This window comes from Urocitellus parryii, chromosome 1 (assembly GCF_045843805.1).
Source record: "Urocitellus parryii isolate mUroPar1 chromosome 1, mUroPar1.hap1, whole genome shotgun sequence".
In the NCBI taxonomy this organism is placed as follows: domain Eukaryota; kingdom Metazoa; phylum Chordata; class Mammalia; order Rodentia; family Sciuridae; genus Urocitellus; species Urocitellus parryii.
The window spans coordinates 224,117,657-224,133,685 of record NC_135531.1 but is presented as its reverse complement, the minus strand read 5'-3'; the positions used below and the strand labels follow the sequence as shown (position 1 = coordinate 224,133,685).

Below are 16,029 nucleotides of genomic sequence, written 5' to 3'. Positions count from 1 at the left end.
TATAGTCCCCTCTCTTCATTTTCAGGAAGAGGCAGAAATCCAGGCAGAACTTGAACGTTTGGAAAGAGTCAGAAATCTTCACATACGGGAGCTCAAAAGAATAAACAATGAAGATAATTCACAGTGAGTCATTATTTGTATTTGAGTTGTATATGATAAAAGTTCCCTTCCCCCTCCTCCATGAAGAGCGTAAACACACTGTTTCCTTGTCAGGCCTTTCATCACACATAGAAAAGATCCACAGTCTTTCTCACAGCTTTGAAGGCCTTGTATGCTGGTCCCTGACTATTGCACCATTCCATCTCTGTCATCCTTCCCTTATTTACATGTCACAAGCACATTGACCTCCTCAGACATGTCAGGCATAGTCCCATCTCAGGGTTTTAGTACTTACCATTTCCTTTACTGAAATTTTTTTTTTTTTTAAAGAGAGAGAGAGAGAGAGAATTTTTAATATTTATTTTTTAGTTCTCGGCGGACACAACATCTTTGTTGGTATGTGGTGCTGAGGATCGAACCCGGGCCGCACACAAGCCAGGCGAGCGCGCTACCGCTTGAGCCACATCCCCAGCCCGAAATGTTTTTCCTCTAAATACCAGAGTGGCTTACTTTTTATTTCACTCCAAATGTTTATTAGAGAGGCTGTCCGTCAACCTCCCTATCTCAGAAAACGGTCCCTGTCTCATGTTATTCCCTATATCAGTATGCTTACCTTGCTTTATTTTTTCATAGTATTTATTACTATCTGGAAAAATTTCACTTATTATCTGTCTCCTGCCAGACAGTAAGCCTCATGAGAAAATGAACTTGGTTTTATTCTTGTTGTAGCACCAGAACCTAGACCAGTGTCTGACATATGATAGGCACTTAATAAATATTTGTTGCCTGAATATCAAAGTTAATGTTATATTATTGGAGGAGAAATTATTTCAACTAAAAGTATTCTAGTGTGCCTATATGCAAGAATTATTGATGCAAGAATTTGGGAAGAAATGGAAAACAATTATAAATTATAATTCTCTGTTCTTGATCCCTAGTAATCAAAATGAGTGCCATGAATGGTACACGTTAAAGGAATGCAAAGCAAAGAAAGTAACCTAGTGTGTGAGGTGAATGAAATAATGAGAGTTATAGAATAACCTAAATTCTATCAGTTAAAATTCAAATAAAGCAGATAGGATAAAACTAATTTAAAATTAACTATTCTAAGCCATGTGGAGTGACAACCCCCTGTAATGCCAGCTGCTTGAGAGATTGAGGCAGAAGGATGGCAGGTGCAAAGCCAGCCTCAGCAGCTCAGACCCTGTCTCAGAATAAAGAATAAAAAGGGATAGGTATGTAGCTCAATAGAAGAACATCCCTGAGTTGAAATCCCAAATAATAAAAAAAGGCAAATAAGTAAATAAAATAAGATGAACTATTCTGAAAATTAGGTTCAAACTTTGTGGATATGACTTAGATTGTTTAAAATAAAGTGAATTGTTTCAGATTTACAATATGCCTTAAAACTAAACAGCAGTCTCTCTTATTCACAAGATTCTTAGGAAAGCTCAAATTATCCAACCTACACTCAATTGATTTTGAATAAGATAATGAAACAAAATGTATTTTCACTTGGAATTATAAAGCTATTGTTGCCTTTTTTTTTTTAGAATACACATTTTGGAACTACATTTTTCTGCTAATACCTGCCATATATTAGCTGTTAAGTTTAAGTTACTTATCCTCTTACTATCTATATAAAATAGATCCAGTAGTGGGACCTACTTCATTGAGTTAAGTGCTTAAGATGTAAAGGGTACCATAATTGTTACGTAGTAATAACAGTAATATTGCTTATAAGTTCTAAAAAATCTTTACTTTTTAAATTGGTTTTCAAAGTTTTATTTTATAGATGTGCAAAGACAGTAAAATTTTATCATGAATCAAGGCCTATTTATAAATAAAATTATTTTAATTATGTAGTATAAAATCAGCCATAACTCTCAATATAAAAGTATATTTTCCAGTCAGGCATGGTGGCGCAGGCCTGTAATCCTAGAGGCTTGGAAGGCTGAGGCAGAAGGATTGAGAGTTTAAAGCCAGCCTAAGCAAAAGCAAGCCACTAAGCAATTCAGTGAGACCCTGTCTCTAAATAAAAATACAAAATAGGGCTGGGGATGTGGCTCAGAGGTCATGTGCCCCTGAGTTCAATACTCGCCCCCCATAAAAGAGTATATTTTACCACAGAAATCATTGCTGAAGAATAAGTAGGGAAGACATTTAATGTCAAAACAGTCCTGTAATCCCATGACCTGGGAGGCTGAGACAGAAGAATTGCAAGTTTGAGGCTAGCCTCAGCAGCTTGGCTAGGCCCTAAGTAACTTAGTGAAACCCGGTCTCAAAATCAAAAATTTAAAAAGGGCTGAAGATATAGCTCAGTAGTAAAGTACCCTTGGATTAAATTCCCAGTGCAAAGAAGAAGAAAACAAAAATACAGTAAATGTTGTCTTTATGAGAGTACTGTAATTTGTCAAGCTTTGTAAGTACAAAGTTGTTAAGACAGGTGATATTCCTGAAGAGAATGAAAAGAAATATTGATGAAATGTGAAATTATCAGTAGAGGAACTAGGGAAGAAATAGCTAGGAGTAGAAAAAGAGAATGGAACTTTAACGTAGACAGAATTTTTATGTGTGTTTTTTAATGTATCTGAGTGGGCTTTGTTTCTCCACCCTTAAGGTTCAAAGATCACCCAACATTAAATGAAAGGTATTTATTACTTCATCTGCTTGGAAGAGGTGGCTTTAGTGAAGTATATAAGGTAACGTACATTTTATTTTTATTCTCACTAACAAAGATAAAAATTCTTTTTATAGCAAAGATATAGGAGTATGTGGTTAAGAAGTACTTGTCTAAACACCTGTCCTTGGCCCTGCACTATCCCCATTTAATTCTCTCAACAACTCAACTTTATAGATAAGACTGAGGCTCAGAGAGAGTGACTTAGCATAGTCACTCAGGTAATAAGTTCATCTGACTCCAAAGAGCATTCCAAACTTCTTCATTACTGTATTATGTCTGTTTTTGTGCTTTAATGATTTTGTAACAAAACAGTAATTTTACTGTTTTTCCTCTACTACTTATTTTTAGGTTAAATTTGCAGGTGGGGGGACTGGGGAACCTACCTTCTAACAAATATGTAAGCTCCTAAGTGTTTTGGATTTTTTAATTTAAAAAAATATATGTATTTTTTTACTTTTATTTTTGCAGTGCTGGGAATCTAACCCAGGGCCTTGCCCATGCTAATCACTGAGCTGTACCCTGAACCCCCCATGTGTTTTTCACAGGGATACCTTTGTATGTAAATAACAGTGGAACTTAAATTATTAAATCTTTTTGCAGTGACATTTATTGCTATTAAAAAAATACTATGAATCATGTGAAGACTTAAAGTACAATCATTCTGGTTTTGGTTTTTCTTCCTTTTTTTTTAAATATTTTTTTTAGATGTTGATGGACCTTTATTTTATTGATTTATTTATGTGGTGCTGAGAATCAAACCCAGTGCCTCACACCTGCTGGGCAAGTGCTCTTCCACTGAGCCACAACTCCAGCCCCTCTTTTTTTTTTTTTAACTTAAAAAATAGATTGATTATTTGAATAAATCAAGTACAAAAAAAAAATTTTTGAGACCAAAAAATGTTGAAGACAGGTTGGATATTTGATGTGATTAAGGAATTATTATAGATGTAGTTAGAATAGTAGTGGTAATGATGTGTGGTTACATTTTAAAAGCCTTGTTATCTATAAGAGATAAATACTGAAGAAAGTATGGATGAAATGATATATAGTCTGAGATTTGTTTTTAAAAACATCCAAGGAGGGCTGGGGATGTGACTCAGTGATAAAAGTATTTGCCTCACCTGCAGGAGGCCCTGGATTCAATCCCTAGCACTCCAATAAGTAACAAACAAACAAATAAATAAATTCAAGGAAGAATATGCTTGAGAGGCTGGTGATACAGTTCAGCAGGTGGTATGCTTGCTTCTCATACATGAGACTCTGGGTTCCTCAGCACCACCAAAAAAAAAAAAAAAAGACAGAAAGAAATACACATATATGAAAAAGCATATGTAATAGGAAATAGACGAAACAAGACTTGCAAAGTGATGATAAATTTTGAAGTTGGATGGTGGATATATAAGGGTTCATTATACTACTTTTTACTTTTAGGAACTTATTAGTTTTAAAAGAATGAAAAAGAAGTAGGGGATTACCAAGAAAAGATAGATAGAAAGGTTTGTTTTATCTGACCCATAGAAAAGCATCCCAGCCATCTGTTTTCATTGCTGCTTACTACTACTACCAGTACCGAAGAAGAGGTCCATTTTAAAAATAAATACCAGTTTTATTGATTAATCTTGATTCAGTGTGTTGACATTTAAAAACTTGAATGTGAAAATTCACATTAAGATTTTCTCTAATTTATCACCATGAAACTTATATCTCATTCCTTAGTAAATGTGTCACTCAACTATATATAACATTTGCAGAGATGATCACTAAAAGTTGTAATATTCTTCTAACTCTTAGTATTATTGAAAATTTTTTCACTAAAATTAAAATATAGATCTTTAGTTATTTACTTGATCTCTAAAAATCATTGTTCTTTGCCTTTAATCCTAGGCTTTTGACCTATATGAACAAAGATATGCTGCTGTGAAGATCCATCAGCTTAATAAAAGCTGGAGAGATGAGAAAAAAGAAAACTACCACAAGTAAGTATTAGTATTTTATGGTTTTTAAAAATTGAAAAAGTTTTAATGGTCATGGAGAATTAACACACTCTCTTTCCATAGGCATGCCTGCAGAGAGTATAGAATACACAAAGAACTGGATCACCCCAGAATAGTTAAACTCTATGATTATTTTTCCTTGGACACAGATACGTAAGTGAATACTCAAGGATTTAAGTTTTAAGAAAAGATACCTTTGCTTTTGCTTTCCCTATCCTGTGGTGATGATATAAATATTCTCCATTGTGGTGCTGAATTACTAAACAATAGTTAACGCCTGATTTTTTTTTTTCTCTTTCCTGTTATAGGTTTTGTACAGTGTTAGAATACTGTGAAGGCAATGACTTGGATTTCTATCTGAAGCAACATAAATTAATGTCAGAGAAAGAAGCTAGGTCTATTGTAATGCAGATTGTAAATGCACTAAGATATCTCAATGAGATCAAACCTCCTATTATACATTATGATCTTAAGCCAGGTAATTAATGAAATGTGTCTCATAATCTTTTTAAAGTTCTAAACTGTGAGTTTTAGAAAGTCATATTCAGTTAAGTCCTTTGAAAATATACTTTTTGGTTTAGTTTTTAAAACTTCAGTGGAATACTAGGAGAATTGCAAGTGTTATTATATTGCCACATTTTATTTGTTTGTTTTTGTGGGGGAGGGGGTTAAGCCCAGGGGTGCTTAACCATGCAGCCACATCCCTAGTCCTTTTTAAATTTTGAGACAGGGTCTCACTGAGTTGCTTAGAGCCTTACTAAATTGCTGAGGCTGGCTTTGAACTTGGAATCCTCCTGCCTCAGCCTCTTGAGCCTCTGAGATTACGGGTTTGTGTGCCTTCCACCCATATACTGCTACATTTGGGTTTGTTTGTTTGTTTGGTACCGGGGATTGAATTCAGGGACACTCAACCACTGAGCCATATCACCAGCCCTATTTTGTATTTTCTTTAGAGACAGGTTCTCACTGAATTGCTTAGGGCCTCACCATTGCTGAGGCTGGCTTTGAACTTGTGATCCTCCTGTCTCAGTCTCCTAAACTGCTAGGATTACAGGAGTGCACCACCACATCCAGCTTATACTGCCACATTTTAAATAAATATTTACTTCCCCAGAGCTAAAAGTATCAAAGATAATGTTTTGCACATATATGTCATAAAAAGAATCAAATATTTTGTTCTTAGGAAATATCCTCCTGGTAGATGGAACAGCATGTGGAGAAATCAAGATCACCGATTTTGGTCTGTCCAAGATTATGGATGATGATAGCTATGGTGTAGATGGAATGGATCTAACTTCCCAAGGGGCAGGCACTTACTGGTAAATGTATTGTTAAAAATATCACAATTTTCTAGCCCCCAGTGCTTTATGAGAATTTAGTTTTATTTTCATTTGTCTTTGAAATTATTATGGTGAAGGTATTGATATTAAGCCTCTGATCTGAGAGGAAGAATATCGTGAGTAGCCTTCTTTTCTCAACTGCAAATACCAGCCAACCAGAAGGAGAATGACGTGTGTGGCATTAACAAATGACTTCAGTACCCACCAGCCAGAAACTCCACACATGGAGAATTCATGGATTTTCTTCTATAATGTTAGAGTGATACTTATCATGCATGTAGATATTTATATAAATATAATGTTTTAACTATACAAGTGAAAACTAAGCATCCAGCTTTCTCTGTAGCAGTTTTGTGATTGAAGTACTACAAAAAAAAAAATTCTAAAGACTTCATAAACAGATAGAATCAGTTTACAGATAAAAATCTAACTGAATGTCATCTCCCCAGAGTACCTACGTATTTATAAAAGCTGAATTTTCAAACTTACTGGTAGATTCACCAAAGTAAGAACATAGACTATAAAAATCTCAAAACAAACATAGTTTGCAGAATAAATTAGTTTAGGAAAAGGAGTGGAATTTTAATGGGAAGAGAAATATACTCATCTTGAACAGGATTTTGACTGCAGATATAAATGTGACTGAGGGTTTCAGTCTTCACATAGCTTACATGGGCACATGATAACCTGTTCTACAAGATGCCACAGGTCTATATAGATTTAACTTTCATGAAAAGGGATTACTCATAATCCCTTTCGTGCTGGTAGCATTTCTTCAGGAATCTGGTATGGATAAAATAACAGTGTCAGTGTCCCCCCTCCCATATTTGAAGAAAATTGCCCTTTAAACTTCTAACCCCTTAAAAGTTAATATATTTAATCATTAGTCTTCAGACTTTTTCTGTTAGCAACAGGACTCATTTTTTTCACAAGAACTTAGAATCCCAATGATTAAACCAACAAAAACAAGGCTCTTTGGTAGAAACCTTGCCTTTGTGGAAGACAGCTTGAAAATCATGTTCTGAACAGGAAATCATTCCTCTTCTGCAGAACATACTCATTATTTGCTTCCCTCTTGCTCTGGCTTCACTAATGAAGGTCAACACAAGGAAATTTCCCTCAGGCATGAGACAGGGAAGCTTACTTTAGGGTCTGTGCAGGAAGGAGATACAGTTATGATGTTCCATATAGGAACATGACTATATTTCCGATAGAAAAAGTTTCCCACAAATGGTTAGTGTCTATGGCCATATTATTTAGCTGTGTTTTTAAAAACTGGGATGGTTTATCCATATTTTTAGAATACATGTATATTGCTTTAATAAATTATGTGTCATCCCCACAAACTTAGATTGGTCAGTATCACTTAGAAAAAATAAGTTTGTCTCCTCCTTTCTCCCTGAAGTCAGATGCAGTCATCCATTAAAATCCTGGTGGACTTTTTTCCCTCAGATGTCCTTGATATCTAGCTTCCTTGCTTACATCCTTTTGCCTGTAGAGACAATATTTATAGTGTTCAAGGGCCCTGCTTTCTTAGTTACATACATAGACACCTATACAAAATATTGACACTTTCATTGATAGAACAAATCTAAGCCTTTTACTTTATTTGTTGGGGGAGGAAAGGATTTCCATCATAAGTGAGTCATCAGTTATCTTTGGTGGCTCTACTTTAAGAAAGTTTCTTGCATTTTTAAGAGATCTTTCAATGTCCTGCTGAAACCTCAGTGATTTTATTTAGTACACTGAGTATAAAACTAGATTTTTAAAAAATAGATTCCCATATAACTGCATTGCTCCTTTTCATGATTTTTAATTTATCTGAAGTGTGAGATGCTTGCATCCTGATGGATCTTTTCACTTCTTTTAACCCTTCCTTTATCAAAAAGAATGAATTAATGAATAGCACTTATAAATTTTTAAAAAATAGTATTTTTGAATACTCGGTATATTTCAGACACTGCCAGTGCTTGAAACTGCACTGTGAATAAGAGCTTTTTGAACTGTTCACAGTCTAGTCGTCATAGCGGTACCACACCATCCTGCCCTAACATGGGCCACAAGCAAGGCCCTGCCTGGAGAGACATAAAGAAGGCTCATGGAGGTGGGGTCTTAAAGAAGAAATTGTGTTCCTCAAATGAAATGGAATGATTAGGGAGGGCATTAGGTAGGTTCAAAATCAGAGGGAAAAGGAGAGAAGTGTAAGGAAGCAAGTGAGTTAACTAGGGATTAGAAAGTATGGATAGCGGGTACAGATTTTGAAGTTTATATTGTTGTCAAATTAGGTTTATTTTAATTTATTTTCATTTTTAAAGAGAATGATAGGAGGTTTTATCTTGTTGACAGTAAGTGCTTTCCTGGTGGTTTAAACAAGAGAACCATGTGATCTGATGGACATTTTAGGAAGGGAACTGCCTATAGTTTGAACAATGGTGAAGAGTGTTAGGAAAGGAGTTCTTCTCTTTTTAGATACTCAAATTAGAATATTGTAATCTCTATGATAATTTTTGTTTCTGTAGATATATATGTTGATATAAAATATACTATCACAAAATTATATTTTTTGACTCTGGAATCAAATGATAAAAGAATGTAAATGCTTCAAAAGTTTAACTGATAGTATGAATAAAATGTGCATTCTAAGATTTAGAGTGTTTTTAAATGTTTTAAGTTAAAGATTATTAACAGTATTCTTTTTCTTTTTCTCCCCCAAATAACTTTATAGGTATTTACCTCCAGAGTGTTTTGTAGTTGGAAAAGAGCCACCAAAGATTTCCAATAAGGTCGATGTATGGTCAGTTGGCGTCATCTTCTTTCAGTGTCTTTATGGTAGAAAGGTAAGTTACCCCAGCTTCAACTGAATAGAGATATTAAGTTGCATTTTCCTTTTTAAATATAAAATTTTACTAATTTGAAGTCAATTTAAATCCTTTCATGGGAACCTAGCCTTCTCTCTTTATTCCTGAATTCCCATTGATTAAAATTATTTTAATATAGCAGTGTACTTGGCTTTCTCTCTCTCTGTCTCTCCAGTACTCTCTGTTAACACTGCTAATAACATTTGTTGTTAGGAACCCTGCGTCACTTTTCATTATCCTCCATTCTTTCCACTTTTTCTAACATCCACCATCATCCGACCTCAGACACAGTTTGGTCTCCTCATAATTTTCCACTGTGACTCCTCAGAGTCTCATTTTAATTCTTCATAAACTTTTTGGGTGGGGGGGTGGGAGATGGAACTAGGGATTGGATCCATAAGCACTCTGAGCTGCATCCCCAGCCCTTTTATTTTTTATTTGGAGACAAAGTCTTGCTAAGTTACTGAGGCTGACCTCAGACTTGGGATCCTCCTACCTCAGCCTTCTAAGTAGCTGGGATTGTAGGCATGCACCATTGCACCTGGTTCCAAACCTTTTTTTTTTTTTTTTTTACATTAAAGTCAGAAGTACAAGTTGCTGTAGATATTATCCCACCCCATTCCTGCATCAGTATGGGAAGAGAGGTTAATGGACTTTTCTGAAAATTCACAGCATGTTAAGACCAAATCTAGGTCTCCTAACTCCAAATCTGGAGTCATTTTATTTTAATTATTTATATTGTAACAGCATTATGTTCTTCTTCTCCTTATAGCATTTTGTCTGTGCTAAGGACTGTATTAGATAGGCTTTCTCAGCCTGGTGTCAGTTATAATCTGATTCCCATTGAGACTACATTCCAGCTTCTGAATTACAGAGGACAATATCTTAGAAAACAAGTTATTTGTTTTGGGGGATTCACTGATGATCTTTGTTTTATATTTTGTGAGATGAATATCCTAACATCTTATTTTTATTTTTTTAAAGCCATTTGGTCACAATCAATCTCAACAAGACATTCTTCAAGAAAATACAATATTAAAAGCCACAGAAGTCCAGTTCCCTGTTAAACCAGTTGTAAGCAGTGAAGCCAAGGTATAAAATTCACCTGTATAAGTTTTGTGCAGTAACTTTCAATTGTGGTTACAACATAGTAAGTACTTACTACCAAGTACCCTGACAGGAATCATCACTGCAGGTGATCTGTCCAGCAGGGGCTAGTGATTTGTGCTGGAAAAAGGAGCTGCTTTAGCCATTGGTTATTATAGTTTTCATCTTTTAAGTACTCAAGTATAGTTCCTGATTCTTTGTGAAAATCAGCTTGCTTTGAAAATCAGGGAAAATCACAAGGTCTGAGGCCATCATTACTTTTAAGTCTTAATCAGCTTATATTAATACTAAGATAAAATTTAAGTGCTTTTATATATATTATCTTTTAACAAACTTATGAAATACTTTAGTTATTTCTGATTTGTAAAATGAGAAACCAGCCTTACCACCACAAAAGTACCTTCTTCAGAATCTTACCAGCAAGTAGGTAGCAGAGCTGCGGTTCCTATCAGACACCAAAATCCACACCCTTGACCTCTGTGCTGCCCTGCACTAACTCTTTAGAGCTAATCCAGTATAATCCATGTATATCCAGTAATCCAGTTCTAAACCATATGTCTTTGTAATAAAATAACAGGAAATAGATATTTCTAATTAATAGCAAAACTTTTTTTATGTTGAGTGTCTTCTCCCCTTTGCCCTATTGACCTTTCATATCTATTTTACTCCTGCTTTCTCATATTTGTTCCCAAGCTCTTTTTTATGGGACTCCCTGTTGAAGTCTTCTCCTTTTAAAATCCCATGAAATTCAAAAAACAAACCCATAAGAATAATTCATAAGCCGGGCGTGGTGGTGCACACCTGTAATCCCAGCAGCTTGGGAGGCTGAGACAAGAGGATTTCAAGTTCAAAGCCAGTGTTAGCAATGGTGCTAAGCAACTCTCTGAATAAATACAAAATAGGGCTGGGGACATGGTTCAGTGGTCGAGTGCCCCTGAGTTCAATCCCCAATACCAAAAAAAAAAAAAAAAAATTCATAAGCAGGCAGTATATAGTTTTCTATATTTCTGTTATTCACATGTAGTATAGAAAAGTACTGTTAGATGTTTGCAATCATAGTAGCCTTCATAACTGAAGATGTGCTGGGTTTTACCTTATCTCACTAAGTATTTAGTAAGCATTCCATTTTGCACCTTAAGTCTTTATTGTTCTTTTCAAGTTATTTAAGTGATAGTTATGATTTTTTAAATTTAAGAGGTAAATATAATGTTCTTTTAAAATGTAATGAAGATAATATGATTCCTTTAAAAAAATATTGTTGGTTGTGGTGATGCACACTTGTAATCCCAGCTACTCAGGAGGCTGATGCAGGAGGATTTTAAGTTCAAGGCCAGTCTGTGCAACTTAGTAAGACTCTATCTCAAAATAGGGTCTTACCTATCTTGTGTCAATGAGAACAGAAATTGAATTAAATCATTTATTTATTTTTTAATACTGACAAAAATGACCCTGAATGTGTCACAAGGGAGTTCATTTAGCCTTCTCTGGTTCTATCCTTACACCTTATAGGTTTTATAATCACTTTTTAGTATCTGGAATTCATCAAAGGCTATTGGAGGGGTTCCATGTGCATTTTTTTTTCTTTCTTAATGTCCCTACAGAATACACCTTTGTCAAGTATTTTCCCTAACCTGTGTATGGGTGTCTTGTCTTTATTTACTTTTTACAAACTTCTTAACCTTGCTGTTGATAGCCTTTCATTCCCTCAAATTCTGCCTTCTACTGTATCAGTAACCTTTAATTTTTTCTTCATCTTAATTATTTTCAAAGTAGATTCTAAAACTTTTATTTATTAAAGACTAAAACAGATAAAGACCTCTAAAGGATAAGATGGATTTTAAGTAAATAGGAGTAAGCTAATCATGGTAAAATGAAAATAGCTAGGCATTAATTGATATTTAGAAGGAGAAAAGATCATTTTAATGGCTGGCTTTGTTTTTTTTTTTTTTGTTTTGTTTTTTGTTTCCTTTTAAGGCCTTCATACGACGCTGTTTAGCATACCGAAAAGAGGATCGATTTGATGTTCACCAACTGGCAAATGACCCATACCTTCTCCCACACATGAGAAGATCAAATTCTTCAGGAAACTTACACATGGCTGGGCTGACAGCATCCCCTACGCCCCCTTCTTCAAGCATAATTACTTACTGACTTTCCTTCAAGATTGGCATGATGTCTTTGAATTGCTTCCAGATGCAAACTTGAGTTTGAGAGCATTTGAGTGTTTTTTGTGTTGTTTTTTTACAGGACATGGTTAGGAACTGTTTGTGAACTAAAGTTCTTCATAGCATCATTTGTATGAGAGTGGATCATGGACAGTGAATAAATGCACACTTCTTAAACTCTGACCTTGAGCAGTGAAGGATGACTGCCTGTTGCACAGAAACAGGAATACCATGTTAAGATAGAAGAAAAATGGGGGTTTTTGTTTGTTTATTTGGGGGAACACTGTAAATAACGTTTGTAATACTTAAATATATTTGATTGTTACTAGAGAGTTCTAATTGAAGGGTAGTTTTTCATTATTTAAAAACACATGGAGAAAATATGAGACATATTTCTAACACAAGAACTACAGTGCCTGGATACATTCTTCAGCATTCAGCAGTTAATCTGCTGAAACCAAAGTAAGAACTGAATGACAGTGGCCATTGTGTTTTATAGTAGAATGTGAGAGTTAGAATCTTTGGACAGAGTTAGACTTTGTCTTTTGCCTATTCTGGCTTTTACCAAGTTGTACCTCGAAACCACGTGTCCGTTTTTTTTCTCACTGGTTATATTAAAGGGAGAGCTGTTAGTCCTAGGTATTTTACACCTTTGATGAAAGGATCTGCTTCTTTTGAAATCAGTTGAATTCACTAAATTGTAATATTTCCAGTGCTTTCAACATGTTAGAATTATTAACAGGTATTTTTCTTTCATTTCCAGGCCTTGTTCATTAAAACAAGAGATAGTATGTAACCAAATGCAGACCAGTTCTATGCAGGATAATGATAAAATTCCCTTCTAGCTCTATTGTAAATTGTTGTACAGATGTCCTATTTCAATTACTAAGTTTCAGCAGCTTATTCTTGTACAAATGTTTAAAAATATGGCTTTTCTAATTGGATATTGTATTTTTTTTAAGTCTTCTTGAAGGCGCTTTAATTGCTGCTAAAATGATGTTGCTTCTTTGCTAAAAGAATTGAATGAGCTCCTTGAAGGTGCAAGTTGACTGTACATTATAGAGATTAAAAACAGGCATTCACTAACAATCAAGGCATGTAAAAATGATCCATGTTGGGCATATTGAGTTCTCTAAATTAGTTTCCTGGGTTCTAGGGCTGTGGAGCACATAGATACTAGATTTATAAATTGTTCATGGTTATTCTACACTTGTAGAAGGTTCTTATCATCAAGGTGGGATGATAGTCCCATAAAAAAGTTTCTTGTGGTTTGTACAGATTTGTTAAAATGTGAACATTTTCTAACTGCCTTGTATGGGTAGAAACCAATATTTTTCAGGATGTTGTATTTCATTCTTACAAGGACCTTTTCTTTATTGTCACATTCATATTGCTGATACTTCATGTAAGTTGTCCATGTTGCAGAAAACAGAGGCTATACCTACCTACCACAGATTCCCCTTAATATTGTACAGTTAAACTGTGGCTCTTATTTCTGAAGTTGCAAGCCATTTTGTTTTTTCATTGTACATAGACACATTGTCTCTTTAAGATGCTGCTGAAATTGTAGAGAATGTAGCCAAAACAGTAATAAACAATAATAGTTAAAAAGTAAAGACTATGAAAATTACATTCAAAGAGAGCTTTCAAGATTTAGGATATTGGCTAACTTAGCTCCTTTACTTAAGGATCAGCTGAAAAAATTCTTTAAGTATACTTCAGAACAAGTATAAAGTGTTTGAAGCTGTTGGAGTTAAACCTAATAACCATTACCAAGGCTAATCCTGGGTAAGTAACACTTAGCACTATCAGGAGTGGCTCAAGGGCTATACCTGTTCCTCTGGAGATTTAAGATAGAAATCCTATAAGAATACTGACTTGGTCATGAAATGTTAGCACTGGCTGAGTGTTTTTAGTGCTGCTTGCATATTTTTCAGTTTTGTTGTTTGGGTTTTCATCTTTCTGAATCAAAGTACTATATTCATAAAGTCCTGAATTAAAAAGAAAATGCCCACTTTTATTTAAAAATTTGGTGAGGGCCTCACAGTGGCACACGACTGTAATCCCAGCGGCTCAGGAAACTGAGGTAGGAAAATCTCGGAGTTCAAAGCTAGCCTCAGCAACAGCGAGTTGCTAAGCAACTCAGTGAGACCCTGTGTCTAAATAAAATACAAAATAAGGCTGGGGATATGGCTCAGTAGTTGAGTGCCCGTGAGTTCACTCCCCTCTAACCGCGCCTCCCCCCCCAAAATTTTTTTTGTTGTTGAGGTATAGAATTAATGTTGTGAATCTTACATGAAGCTGAATAAGTGGTAGACCTAGATCACTGCTTCACCATATCATTTTCAAGTGAATGACAGTTCTAGCTTGTATAAGAATGCAGAAGAGGGAAGTAAGCCATAAAATGACACTGCTCCTTTGACCTGGGTTTAGGTAATCATTTTGATGTCTAAGGTATATAGGAGATGAATCAATTTAACAGATCTAGGTCTTCTAAAGTTTTTCCAAGTGAGTGCTATAGATTTTGGAACATGCCAGTAATCAAGTAGGTCCAAGGTGGCTAACTGAGCCAAATAGAATAATTTATGATAGAAAATTGGTACCTACTAGTAAATTATTTCTAAGTTGCTCTGGTAATCTTTAGCTCTAGTATCTTTTGAAGCTTCTGTTATTTTCTAGTCCTCTGATGTCTGTCTTCAGAATTAAAGTATGTATTCTGTCCTTACAGTGATATCTGAGGTGTTTCTAAGAGTCAGAATTAATACAAGGCAAATGTAGTTATTATATATAATTTTTAAATCTTTTTTCATTTACATTAGCTTCATGAACTGGGGTTGTAGCTCAGTGGTAGTGTGTGCTTTTTAGCATGTGTGAGGCCATAGGTTCAATACCAAGCCCCCCCCCCCCAAAAAAAAAGAAGAAATACAGAAAATGGGAATAAATTAGCTGTAGTTGTGTGCATGTTGAGAAAAAGTAAGTATTGAAGATCACCCTAATTTTTTAAGTTGGGAGTTGGGGAGAGAGAAAGAGCAAGAACAAGTCATTTCAGTTTAATTATACATAAAATGTGAACAAATGTCTCTACAAATACCTCTTTAAAGAAAGCCAAAATGGTGGTTTATTGTTGTGTTGTTTTGCTGTTCATCATTACTTATTAAATGCAGTGTTGATTACCATCAGATGTTACCAGCTATGTTTTAGTGGAAATGCCAACTGTACCTTTCACTTAGTCTTAGCCTTACTTATACTTTTATAAGTACATTGGCAGGTATTTGTTGTTTGGAATGTTTAATTCAGTAAGTGCTTTTAAATTGAATTATTAGAATTCTAGTTCTTGGGTTTCAGTTCACGCTGAAACAGTTTTATAATTTATATAAATTGCCTTTTGATTTGAATTAACTTTAGTTCCCCAAACACATAACACTTCCATTTACCTTCCCTTACTTTCCCTCCCCTCCCCCTTTACATTTTTTGAGGAGTACCATGTATAAAGCCAGAGAAGAACTTGGTAGAAGTTATTTCAAGTTAGAATCGAAATGCGTTGCATTCTTGCCTGCCTGCTTGCTTTCTTTTTGACAAGGAGGGAAAGTTTATTTTGGCTCATGGTCCATTGCTCTGGGCCCAAGGTGAGGTAGCACGTCATGGAGGAGGGAAGCTGTTCCATTCGTGGCAGCCAGGAAGCAGAGAAAGAAGGAGCCACAAGGAAGATAAGCCCTTCCAGGTCATGCCCCAGTGACCCCCTCCTTCAGCCATACCCCATCTGTCTACAGTAACCACCATCTA

General features: G+C 35.1%; 1 protein-coding gene across 1 annotated transcript in view; it reads left to right on the top strand.

Annotated features, from left to right (window-relative positions):
- Tlk1 (tousled like kinase 1) overlaps positions 1-15,444 on the top strand; it is a 137,202-nt gene extending 121,758 nt beyond the window's left edge. The window contains exons 13-21 of the mRNA XM_026389540.2: positions 26-123; positions 2,720-2,801; positions 4,667-4,758; positions 4,840-4,929; positions 5,085-5,254; positions 5,960-6,095; positions 8,842-8,953; positions 9,959-10,066; positions 12,056-15,444. Of these exons, the coding sequence (XP_026245325.1) occupies positions 26-123; positions 2,720-2,801; positions 4,667-4,758; positions 4,840-4,929; positions 5,085-5,254; positions 5,960-6,095; positions 8,842-8,953; positions 9,959-10,066; positions 12,056-12,232 (1,065 nt within the window). The 3' untranslated portion in view covers positions 12,233-15,444. The remainder of the gene's footprint in view (positions 1-25; positions 124-2,719; positions 2,802-4,666; positions 4,759-4,839; positions 4,930-5,084; positions 5,255-5,959; positions 6,096-8,841; positions 8,954-9,958; positions 10,067-12,055) is intronic.
- The last annotated feature ends 585 nt before the right edge of the window (positions 15,445-16,029 follow it).